The following is a 12,650-nucleotide window of genomic DNA, read 5'->3' as shown; positions in this document are numbered from 1 at the left end:
AAGAGAGAAGAAAAACCATCCTCCACACAATTTTGTCAGATTCCCTTCGATTTTTTTCCCATAGTTTAGTGTAGAACATCAATGTAGAGTTAGCTTCTATATGTAAATGATGAGTAGCGGAAAAGAGATACAAAATTGAAATAGACAGTTACATTGTCTTACAAGAACACTGTGCCTCTTCATGAATTTTATTCACCTGAATTCGTTGGGTTTTTCATCTCCATTTTCATGCTACTTCACTTGAATACTGCTGAGCTCAAAACATTGTCTTGAATAACTGAATACCATGAAAGTGCAAAATGTTTTACTTGGTCTCTAACGATGATAATAAGAGAAGAACAAGGATAAATAGGTTTGAATAAGTTTAATCTTTTTTAATCCCTCTTATGTGAAAATCATATTTTTCTTAGTTGAAACTGAAGACCGCCCCTACCATAGGCATGTATTTGATAGTCATAATTTTACTGTTTCAAGTACTAACAGCGGTTTCAATGCAACACTAAATCGTGACTATTCTATCATTTCTGCCTATTTAGTCAGATTTCAGTAGCAAGAAAATACTTGGCTGACAGGACATAGAATTTATCAATGTTATTCGTTAACATTCTGGAAGGAATTGTTCTTGGATTTCCTGCAACATTTTAATCCAAGTTCATAAACGAGTCAAGAAAACAAGGAAAATGTTCAAAACTTGGTGAATTTTCTTTCCCCTCATCTTTAAGAAACTTCCAATCTAGAAGTGAAATCAAGAAAGACATCCTTTTTGCAAGGATTTGTTTGACATCCTGATGATGATGGAATACAAACTCTTCCTCAGCGTGTTTGAGCAGTGGTTGGAATGAAGGATGATTCAAGTATGATATTGGAAACACAAACTGTTTTCCCTCCGTCTCTCCCACATTACCCTTTGAAACATATTACAGATTTCTGGGGAAATCTGTATGAACTTGTAGAATGTTTGATGCCGGTCAATGTGTTATTCAGTTTCTTTTTTGGTATATAATAATTTAGTAACAAGTTTTCTCTCTCCCCAAAACCTCAGATTAGCAATCACAAATCACCAGAAAATACGATATAGAAATTGATGGTGAATTGATCTATTTTTCATTAATTCTGTCAGTAAATGTATCTTTACAATGCAACTCATTTACAGGTAGGAAGGTTTCCCACTCTACAACACTCTAGCATGTGTCGAAAAGTAAATGAGTCGGAAAAAAATTTGTAAAAAATGGCATATGATTGTCCTTTCTTCTGCATCCTTCAAGATACTTGCAATCTAGAGGTGAGATCAATGAAGGCATCCTCCTTGCAAGGAATTGTTAGACCCCCTTGTGGATGATGGAAGCCAAACTCTTCCTCTGCATGGCTGAGTAGTTTTTGGAATGATGGATGGTTTAAGTAAGAAATTGGAACCAAAAACCGCTTTCTTTGAATCTCTCCTACATAAACAGCCACATGGCCTTTTGGCACATCCAACTGACTTTTGGTAAAACCTGACTGCATCTTTAGGATCTGCTTGGCATGAGGAACCAAGGATAGCAATCGAATCCCCATTTGCTAGAGATGAAAGACTCTGAGAAAAGTCCAAAGCTTTGATCTGATTGGTGAAGAACACTAGGAATGAGTTGAATTTGGTGTTTGAAGGCTCATTTGATGTTCAAATTTATAGAGTTTTGGAAGAAAGAGTTGTGCTGTGAGCGATGGTATTCAAATGGTCGACTGGGGTATTGAAGTTGATGGTTAGGTATTTGATTAGGTCACTTCACATGGTTTTGTTCAACTTAGAAAAGACACACCAATTTCCTTCTCTGTCTCTCTTCACATTCTCCGCAGTTACACCACAAATTTCCATTTTCATTGGCTAAGTTGTTCGATCATGAAAAGTCAAATCATTGTCCAAGCTTTTACACTGAATTAAATGCTTACAGACAGAGTGCATTACGTTGAAAATGGAAGAACAGAACCTCCATGTGATTGGCTTTCCATGAGAGAGTGACCAGCTACGTCAATGTCTAGGTCAAAGGAGACTCTGCAGGCCTTATATGTACCAAATTGTGGACCCTATCAAAGAATGGTTCTCATTAACGAAAACTAAAAGACCAAGTCAAAGTACATAGCTTAGTCAAAAAATGCTAACTCTTAGAGGCATAAATCATCCACAAAGTTCTACCATCATTTTCAGCCCAAGTATGTTGACTTGTTTATTGTGAGCATAAAGCATGCACATCTAAATATTGTCAGATTTAATATATCAGGTTTACACCAGAACACATATCTTGTATGGTTTTTGAACCTATGAAAAGTTGGGTTTCCCCTATCTTCATATGGGCTCGATACTGTGTCGATTGGAGGGTAATTAACCTCCTTTTCTATCCCTTCAGTTTCAAGAAGAGTTTTTCTAACTAAAAATGAACAAAAGAATGTTAGGGATTTCTATCTGTACATAATCTTTCAAAAGCTATGTAGCGTAGAAGTGAGATTAACGAAGGCATCTTCTCTGCAGGGATTGTCAAACCCCATAGGATCATTGTATCTAAACTCTTCCTCAGTCCTCTTTAAGTAAAGTCACGAATGTAGAATAGTTTAAGTATGGTTTCGGAACTGAAACCGCTTCCTTTCGATTTCTCCGTCATAGACTGCAACGTGACCCTTCGGAACGTCAGATTGGTTTGTTGTAGAAATAGCTTGCTTTTTGAGAACTTGCTTGGCATCGAGGAGTATCAAAGGCAACTGGATTCCCATGTCTAATAGTAACAGGAGGTGGCACATAGGATGGATAAAAACTTTTGTTCATTAGATCAAACCAAGATTAATATTTACCGTAGAAAATTTTAAATTGGCACATAAGGATTCAGTTTGCTTTGGATCTGTTTGAACTTAGAAGTTTGAATCTTCAAGATGCTGCTTAGTTTCTTTAGTGATGTGCTATGCTCCATCAACAATTTTTCATTGTTCCATGGATTGCAGGTTACCATCACAAATAAAGCAACAAAGAGAAAGCTATATAGAAATTGATGTTAAATTTGTGTATTTTTTTCTTATTCATTTCTGTTGCTAAATGCACCATTACAATGCCACTCATTTGCAGGCAAGAAGGGTATGCCATTCTACAACATTCTAGTATGAATCAAAAAAACAAATGTGTCAGAAACAAACAGAAATGTTTGTCAAAAAATTTAAGCTTGTGCTTTGCTGTTGATCCTTCAAGAAACTTGCAATCTAGAAGTGAGATCAACAAAGGCATCTTCCCTGCAAGGAATTGTTAGGCCTCCTTGTGGATGATGGAAGCCAAACTCCTCCTCGGCATGACCGAGCAGTTTCTGGAACGATGGATGGTTTAGGTAAGATATCGGAACCACGAATCGTTTCCTTTGGATCTCTCCCACATAAACAGCCACATGGCCTTTTGGAACGTCCAACTGGTTTTTGGTGAAACTTGACTGCATCTTTAGAATTTGCTTGGCATGAGGAACCAAAGATAGCAACCGAATCCCCATTTTCTCGAACGAAAGGAAGTCGGTCTAGTGTTCTGATCTGATTGGTATAGAGCTAACTAGAAGAGGAAGTAGAAGTTGAAATGAGTTGAGGGTGGTGTTTGAAGGCTCATTTTGATGTTTATATTTATAATATTTCAGAAGGAAATGCTATGCTGATGACTCCGACCATTCCAGTGGCTAAGTGGGGTACTGATGTCTGGTAGTTGGGTATATTTGAGAATACCCCTTCACATGGCTTTGCCTCATCTCAGAAAAAGGCACCCAATTTTCTTCTCTCACAGCACATTCTCTGAAATTCATACCACTAATTTCAGGCTCATTGGTCAATTGTTTCCATTCATCACAAGTCAAGTCATAGTCCAACTGTTTCCATTAGTTCACAAACAAATGGAGCAACAATTAATCCTCAGAACGTTGTACTTTCCCTTTTGGACTATAACTGCACCTCATTGGAGCAAATGGGACTGCTCAATGGTTTGTTAGGGCACATGATGAAGTGCGTCTATTCAAACCAAATAAGCAACCAATGTGAGCATTTATGAAGTAGGCCATCCTAAAGACCAACTTGATACTGTTTTCTTCTCACCACTTCTCCGTTCTGAATCCATAAATACGGTTCAAATAAACTTCAATCTCCAACTCAAATTTCAAGCACATCTTCATTCAAGAACTACACTTCCCAACTTTTTGATCTGCATCGAGCGGAAAATGGGAATCAGACTACTTTCACTTCTTCTCAATGCCAAGCAAGCTGTCAAAATGCATACCGCTTCTTCCAGAAACCGGTGTGGCGTTCCCAAAGGCCATATTGCAGTTTATGTGGGAGATATTGAGACAAAGAGATTTGTAGTTCCAATAGCATACTTAAACCATCCTTCTTTTTCTGCTTTGCTCAACCGTGCCGAAGAAGAATTTGGATTTAAACATCCAACTGGAGGTCTTACAATTCCTTGCAGAGAAGATGTCTTCATCAATCTCACATCCAAGCTGCAATCTTGCTGAAAGAGAGAAGAAAAACAATCCTCCTCACAATTTTGTCAGATTCCCTTCGATTTTTTCACATAGTTAAATGTAGAACATCAATGTAGAGTTAGCTTCTACATGTAAATGTTGAGTAGCAGAAAAGAGATAGAAAATTGAAATAGATAATCACATTTTCTTACAAGAACACTGTGCCCCTTCATGAATTTTATTCTCCTGAATGGTTTTTCATCTTCATGTTCTTGCTACTTCACTTGAATTCAGCTGAGCACAAAGGTTTTTCTTGAATAAATGAATGACCATGAAAATGCAAAGTGTATTAGCTGTGTTCCCTAACGATGCTCATTTGAGCAGAAAAAGGATAAACAGGTTTGGATAAATTTAATCTTTTTCAATCCCCCATATGTGAACCATATTTTCTTAATTGAAACTGAAGGCCCCTACCATAGGCATGTATTTGATAGTCATAATTTTACTGTTTCAATTACTAACAACTGTTTCAATGCAACACTAAATCGTGACTATTCTATCATTTCTGCCTATTTAGTCATATATCAGTAGCAAGAAGATACTTGGCTTACATGACATAGAATTTATCAGAGTCGTTTGTTAACATTTTGGAAGGATTTGTTCTTGGATTTCCTGTAACATTTTAATCTTAGTTCATAAACGAGTCAAAAAAACAAGGGGCAAAAGTGTCAAAACTTGGTGAATTTTCTTTTGCCTCTTCATTCATCTTTAAGAAACTTCCAATCTAGAAATGAAATCAAGAAAGACATCTTTTTTGCCAGGAATTGTTTGACAACCTGAGGATGACGGAATACAAACTCTTCCTCGGCATACATAAGGAGCTTTTAGAATGAAGGATGATTCAAGTATGATATCGGAACCACAAATCATTTCGTATGCTACATGACCTTTTGAAACATACGGGTTTTTGGTGAAATCTGATGGCATTTTAGAATTTGCTTGACAAAAAGAATCTGGAATGGAAAGATTCCCATTACTAAGCTTGCTGTTTCAATTGATGTGGAACAAATTTGAAGAGGAAGTAGTAAATGACTGTTTTAAAGTTTACTCGATATCCTTATTTATAGTTCATGAAAATAGTTTTGCTGATGGTTGGTGCTTTTCCAATGGGCACTTTAAGACTGGTGGTTAGGTATCTAAGAGGACTATTAGGGATCTTCCCAACTTATAAAAGATTTTTCACCTCTCTCTTGGTTGTATGCAATGCCAGCCCAGTTGTTTGGTTCAAGTCATTATCCATTCCAGCGACCAAGCTTGGTTAGCTGAACTGGATGCTCGAATAAAGAAAAAAACAAGATATCAAGGAGATCACTTTCACAGTAAGAAAGAAATGGTTACATCATTGGCATAGTGCCCTTGTTGAATAAGAACAAGAGAGACATCAAATGCATCTTATTGCAAATCAAAGGATACAGAATCTAATCATGTTTATATTTGTTAAATGTAGTAGTTTTATCCACTTCAAGCAACTTCTATAGCTGGAACTAGCTGTCCATTGGTGAGGGAAAGATGTCGGATAGAATTATGATGTTCCCACTACAATATTTTCAGTTCCTTGTTGTGTCAAATCCTGATTGTTGCAGGAAATTCAAACGAAAGTTCTATATACTTTTTAAACTGGATATTTACGAATCTCTCCTTTCGTGGCGGAAGTGGATCTTTTGCTTCTTTCACATTGAGCTTTCTTCAGTTCAGCGTCATTGTCTTGCTTATAGATGAGAGAGACCATTGTCTTGGTAGTGAAAAACAAGCAATAGAAAGTCTCGTCCCTCGCGCGTTTGCGCGAATGACTATCAAATAGTGACCTCATTAGATCATTAGTGAAAGCTCATTAGATCATTAGCGAAAGAATGACCAACGACGATCCTATCCTAAAGGAGGAGGAGTAGGAGAAGTCAGTCTGCTTTGAAGATCGAGTAAGAAATCGGACAACACACAAGGAAGTTAGATATCTCAAAATCCATGAGTGGGACAAACTTCATCTATGATAAAATTTAACATCTGCTATGCTATAATTTCTATCTTCGGACTTTTGATGAACAGATGAGACTGCTCTACCACAACACTGTATAGTTACTGAATAACATATTCACTAAAGAGTTGCTACACAGATAGATTTAGGATTGTCTATATTAGAGTAGTTCATAAATTAGCACAGGACACCAATTTTGTTCAGATCAGTTTAACGTTTGAAGTTGGAAAGCACAGATTAGCAGAAAAAATGATATACAGAAGTTGATGTTGAATCGGTCTATTTTCATTAATCCTGTGGTATAAGTAACTTTACAATGCCAACTCATTTACAGGTAGGAAGGTTTCCCACTCTACAACACTCTAGTATGTGTCGAAAAGTAAAATGAGTCGGAAAAAATTGTCAAAAATGGCATATGATTGTCCTTTCTTCTGCATCCTTCAAGATACGTGCAGTCTAGAGGTGAGATCAACGAAGGCATCCTCCTTGCAAGGAATTGTTAGACCCCCTTGTGGATGATGGAAGCCAAACTCTTCTTCTGCATGGCTGAGTAGCTTTTGGAATGATGGATGGTTTAAGTAAGAAATTGGAACCACGAACCGCTTTCTTTGGATCTCTCCCACATAAACAGCCACATGACCTTTTGGCACATCCAGCTGACTTTTGGTAAAACCTGACTGCATCTTTAGGATCTGCTTGGCATGAGGAACCAAGGATAGCAATCGAATACCCATTTGCTTGAGATGAAAGACTGAGAAAAGTCTAAAGCTTTGATCTGATTAGTGTAGAACACTAGGAATGAGTTGAATTTGGTGTTTGAAGGCTCATTTGATGTTCAAATTTATAGAGTTTTGGAAGAAAGAGTTATGCTGTGAGCGATGGAATTCAAATGGCAAAGTGGGGTATTGAAGTCTGATGGTTAGGTATTTGAGTGGGTCACTTCACATGGTTTTGTTCAACTTAGAAAAGACACACCAATTTCCTTCTCTGTCTCTCTTCACATTCTCCGCAGTTACACCACAAATTTCCATTTTCATTGGCTAAGTTGTTCGATCATGAAAAGTCAAATCATTGTCCAAGCTTTTACACTGAATTAAATGCTTACAGACAGAGTGCATTACGTTGAAAATGGAAGAACAGAACCTCCATGTGATTGGCTTTCCATGAGAGAGTGACCAGCTACGTCAATGTCTAGGTCAAAGGAGACTCTGCAGGCCTTATATGTACCAAATTATGGACCATAGCAAAGAATGGTTCTCATTAAGGAGAACAAAAAGCCCAAGTCAAAGTACATAGCTTAGTCAAAAAATGCCAATTCTTAGAGGCATAAATCATCCACAAAGTTCTACGATCGTTTTCAGCCTCGAGCACGTTGACTTGTTTATTGTGAGCATCTAAATATGATCAGATTTAATATATCAGGTTTACACCAGAACACATATCTTGTCAGGTTTTTGAACCAATTAAAAATTCAGCGTATAATCCCTTTGATCATTTGGCACAACTGCGTCTTTCCTTTTGTCATTGGATTGGTTCAAATTCAGCTCAGATTTGAACCTTTTCTCTATACTGATCACTAGTAGCACAAAATGATCATTTGGAGCTTAGTATTTCCTACCATTTAAGACACGAAAGCGCTCGGTAAACCTTTCTCCATACTTATCATTAGGAGCACCAGATGACATCCATCCAACTTTGTTTTTTTCTTTTCACAATTCAACAATGTCTACCCATCTCTCATACGGTGCTTCAGCTTTCTTCCTCAACTCTGAAAATGAGATTCTTCACAAATAGATAGAATATAGGACAAACATATGTAGCTTCTTAATCTTTTAGCAAGTCCAACACTCGGTTAATAACTCTTCCTCTCGGCCCAAAGTAATCGTGCTAGCCTTTGATGGCAGGTTACTAGCTTTATCAATCTTAATCCATGGTATGACCATGCAACCTCTTTCAAGTCTGTTGATCCTTGTACGAAAATCTGAGATTCCTGCTATGCATATTTCTAAACCATTCCATGTGTTGGATGAATTCCTACATAGCCAACCAAATACTAGAACAGCAGCTGGTTTAAGAATGAAGCTTGAATCAAGAACTACCTCTCTGGTTTCCCCCAACAATAACTCATGGCCTCATCTCTAGACTTCGATGCATTGAACCTTTCGACAAGTGGAAGTCAAATTTGAATCAACATAAACTGGAGAAGGTCCCCTTATCTTTTGGTATCCCATAAGGGGAGAAAACATAAGATACAAGAATTTCTCAAAACACTAAAAACAGAACAGAAAATATTAAGTTTGTGTAAACAACTTTATAGGCTCTTCCTATAATATCAGGCACAGGATGCTACGAACAAAACATACCAAGAAAATAAATTGAGTGGTGAAAAGGGACATAACCAGCAAACATGTATTATACAATTCTAAATGGTAAACCTTTAAGATCATAGCAAGCTTCAGACAAGCATTATTCTTGTGTCTGAGAAAAATTTACAAATGGATTGGCATCTCATTTATTGTTCTGTATAGTCTATTATCAGAGATGCAGCCAATGACTGATGGTGTAAGCTTGCAACATGGACCCACTGTAAGTTGATCTACCACGACATGGCATTTGGTTTCGAAGTTTTCTCGACCTGTTATTTTGGACTATAACTGCACCTCATTGTAACAAATGGGACTGCTCACTAGTTTGTTAGGGCACATGATGAGGTGCGTCTATTCAAACCAAATAAGCAACCCATGTGAGCATTTATGAAGTAGGCCCTCCTAAACACCAACTTGATACTGTTTTCTTCTCACCACTTTCCCGTTCTGAATCCATAAATACGGTTCAAATAAACTTCAATCTCCAACTCAAATTTCAAGAACATCTTCATTCAAGTACTACACTTTCCAACTTGATCTGCATCGACCGGAAAACCTTTCTAGACATGGGAATCAGACTACCTTCACTTCTTCTCAATGCCAAGCAAGCTGTCAAAATGCATACCGCTTCTTCTAGAAACCGGTGTGGTGTTCCCAAAGGCCATATTGCAGTTTATGTGGGAGATATCGAAAGAAAAAGATTTGTAGTTCCAATAGCATACTTAAACCATCCTTCTTTTTCTGCTTTGCTCAACCGTGCCGAAGAAGAATTTGAATTTAAACATCCAACTGGAGGTCTTACAATTCCTTGCAGAGAAGATGTGTTCATCAATCTCACATCCAGGCTGCAATCTTCATGAAAGAGAGAAGAAAAACCATCCTCCACACAATTTTGTCAGATTCCCTTCGATTTTTTCTCATAGTTAAATGTAGAACATCAATGTAGAGTTAGCTTCGACATGTAAATGATGAGTTGCAGAAAAGAGATACAAAATTGAAATAGATAGTCACATTTTCTTACAAGAACACTGTGCCCCTTCATGAATTTTATTCACCTGAATTCGTTGGGTTTTTTTTATCTCCATGTTCTTGCTACTTCACTGTAATACAGCGTGTTTGAGCAGTGGTTTGACTGACGGATGGTTCAAGTATGATATTGGAACCACACATTCCGTCTCTCCCACATAAACTGCAACATGACATATACAACATATCACTGATTTCCGTTGAAATTTGAAAGGCTTGTAAAAGTTTCATAAAAGAGCCATGTCTCATTGAATCCAAAGAGGCAGAATAAACATGAACAATGATGATCTGCAAGAACATAAACTCAACAACCCCATTGACCCATAAGCCATATCCATTTTATGATTTAGAAGATTGTTTTGGGGATTGTTTTATGTTTTATGTTTTATATTTACCTTAGTGGATTAGAGATCTTCGAAGTTCTGCATAGAGAATGCTTACATATACAAGTCTTTCCTTTTGTGATTGGGTTGGTTCAAATCCAGTTAGATTCTGGAGATCTTGTATTCATGCTGCTTTTGTTGCAACTGATAAGCATAATTGATGTTCAAGTGGATTATATGTCTTTACCACAAATTTCTGTCTTTCAGGTCAAGTTGTTCCATTCATCGCCAGACATTGTCTAAGCACGTTAGTTGTTTCATTGAACTAAATGTTTCAAAATATAGTGTCACATTGCCAAAACTTGAGCACCTAAGCAATAAAAATCAATATCCTACATGAGCACCTAAGCAAGTCTACAAATGAAGGATGGTTCAAGTAAGCAAGTCTATGCAATCTAGAAGTGATATCATGATGGATATTGCAATATCATGAAGGATGGTTCAAATGTATGGTCATGCTACGTTGAACCCTTTACTTAATTCCATGTTGTACTGTCTTACTACGGTATTTTCTGTTTTTATGACTGTTTGGCAAAATCATGTCTAGGCCTGCTAAACCTTAATTGCCCCAAAATGTACTATAGGGGGTGTGACTAGTTGTCATCTCCTCCTCCTGATTTTGTATGACTATTCGGCGAAATCATGTTTAGTTTGCCAGATCTGAATCGCCTCAAAATGTACTATAGAGGGATGCGGCTAGTTGTCAAATTCTCCCTGCCTGAAAAGTTATAAGCCACTTAAGTCGTTATGTTGCGTTTTGTTTGTATGCCATATAATATTGCTTTCAATCTCTCTCAATCTTGCTTTCAAAATCTTTTTCTCGCCGTTTTCTAAAACATTCTTCTCAAATCGAGGCCAGAGGCTTGAACGACTTCAGTGATTGTCAATTTCGAGCATGTAGAACTTACATTAGAACGATTTCTGTACATTGTTATGAGAGCTATTTTATTCGCTCTAGACATGCAAATGTTTGTATTATCTGCTTTTAGTATGTAATCATAGAGCTTTATTGGAACTTGAACTTGATTCACTGTGACAATCTTATTTCTCTGTTCTATTTTAAGCCTTAGTGATCACTACAAGATTGCTAGTTTTGTAGCTGGGAAGACTTCCTCTACAATGCCAAGCAGGAGGGGAGGGTGTGTTTCCGTGAGATCCCACATCTCAGTTGGAGAAGGGAACGAAGCATTCTTTATAAGGGTGTGGAATCCTCTCCCTAGTAGACACATTTTAAAACTGTGAGGCTGACGGCGATACGTAACAGGCAAAAGCGGACAATATCTGCTAGCGGTGGGCTTGGGCTGTTACAAATGATATCAGAGCCAGACACCAGCGGTGTGCCAGCGAGGACGTTGGCTCCCAAGGGGGGTGGATTGTGAGATCCCACATTGGTTGGAGAGTGGAACGAAGCATTTCTTACAAGGGTGTAGAAACCTCTCCCTAGTAGACGCGTTTTAAAATCGTGAGACTGACGTGATAGTAACGGGTCAAAACAGACAATATCTTCTAGCGGTAGACTTGGATTGTTACAGCAATTCTTCACGTCTTCTAGTCTACACATCTACGTATAAAATTTCCTTTACAATGACACTCTTAACTCTATCTCCTATAGAAAAAAATGAAAGGTTATCAAGACTGAAAGCAGGGTTGCTTTTTGTTCTCAATCATTCATGAACTGTGCAGCCTAGAAGTGACATCAATGAAGGCTTCTTCTTTGCAAGGAATGGTCAATCCTCCTGTTGGATGGTTGAATCCAAACTCTTCTTCAGCCCTATCGAGCAAGTCAACAAACGAGGGATGGTTCAAGTAAGATATAGGAACTAAAAATCGCTTCCTCTGAATTTCTCCCACGTACACTGCAATATGACCTTTGGAAACATTGGACCGACATCCATCAAAAACAAACTGTGTTCGGAGAATTCTTGCATCTTCAGCAGGGAAAGACATATATGTCTTGAGGATGTTTATAATCTCGGAGACTTCTTGTAATAGCTCAAGCCCACTGCTAGCAGATATTGTCCTTTTTGAGTTTTTCCTTCCGGGTTTTCCCCGAAGGTTTTAAAACGCGTCTGCTAGAGAGAGGTTTCCACACCCTTATAAAGAATGTTTCGTTCTCCTCTCCAACCAATGTGGGATCTCACAATTCACCCCCTTTTGAGCCCCAACATCCTCGTTGGCACTCGTTTTCTTCTCCAATCGATGTGGGACCCCCAAATCCACCCCCATTCGGGGCCCAACGTCCTTGTTGGCATACCGCCTCGTGTCTGGCTCTGATACAATTAGTAACAACTCAAGCTTACCGCTAACAGATATTGTCCTCTTTAGACTTTTCCTTCAAGGGTTCCCCTTAAGGTTTTAAAACGCGTCTGCTAGAGAAAGATTTCCACACCCTTAT

General features: G+C 38.0%; 4 protein-coding genes across 5 annotated transcripts in view; all 4 read right to left on the bottom strand.

The window, feature by feature from the left end:
* The window catches only part of LOC111451387, a 49,382-nt gene extending 37,332 nt beyond the window's left edge, over positions 1-12,050 (bottom strand). For both annotated transcript variants that reach the window (XM_023091791.1, XM_023091789.1), the window contains exons 1-2: positions 11,932-12,050; positions 10,305-10,308 (exon numbers count right to left, since the gene is read on the bottom strand). In XM_023091791.1, coding sequence (XP_022947559.1) covers positions 10,305-10,308; positions 11,932-11,952 — 25 coding nt within the window. In that variant the 5' untranslated portion in view covers positions 11,953-12,050. The remainder of the gene's footprint in view (positions 1-10,304; positions 10,309-11,931) is intronic.
* On the bottom strand, positions 1,093-1,660 carry LOC111451396 (auxin-responsive protein SAUR24-like). The gene has a single exon (XM_023091804.1). It carries the CDS (start codon positions 1,552-1,554, stop codon positions 1,261-1,263), a length of 294 nt encoding a protein of 97 aa, XP_022947572.1. The 5' UTR covers positions 1,555-1,660; the 3' UTR covers positions 1,093-1,260.
* LOC111451401 (auxin-responsive protein SAUR21-like) lies at positions 3,043-3,565 on the bottom strand. Its single transcript, XM_023091810.1, has one exon. It carries the CDS (start codon positions 3,495-3,497, stop codon positions 3,204-3,206), a length of 294 nt encoding a protein of 97 aa, XP_022947578.1. The 5' UTR covers positions 3,498-3,565; the 3' UTR covers positions 3,043-3,203.
* On the bottom strand, positions 6,755-7,673 carry LOC111451399 (auxin-responsive protein SAUR23-like). The gene has a single exon (XM_023091808.1). The coding sequence runs from the start codon at positions 7,212-7,214 to the stop codon at positions 6,921-6,923; it is 294 nt and encodes a 97-aa protein (XP_022947576.1). The 5' UTR covers positions 7,215-7,673; the 3' UTR covers positions 6,755-6,920.
* Positions 12,051-12,650: the final 600 nt, after the last annotated feature.

Source organism: Cucurbita moschata, unplaced genomic scaffold (genome assembly GCF_002738365.1).
Source record: "Cucurbita moschata cultivar Rifu unplaced genomic scaffold, Cmos_1.0 Cmo_Scf00013, whole genome shotgun sequence".
Taxonomy (NCBI): Eukaryota; Viridiplantae; Streptophyta; class Magnoliopsida; order Cucurbitales; family Cucurbitaceae; genus Cucurbita; species Cucurbita moschata.
This window is presented reverse-complemented; position numbering and strand designations above follow the sequence as displayed.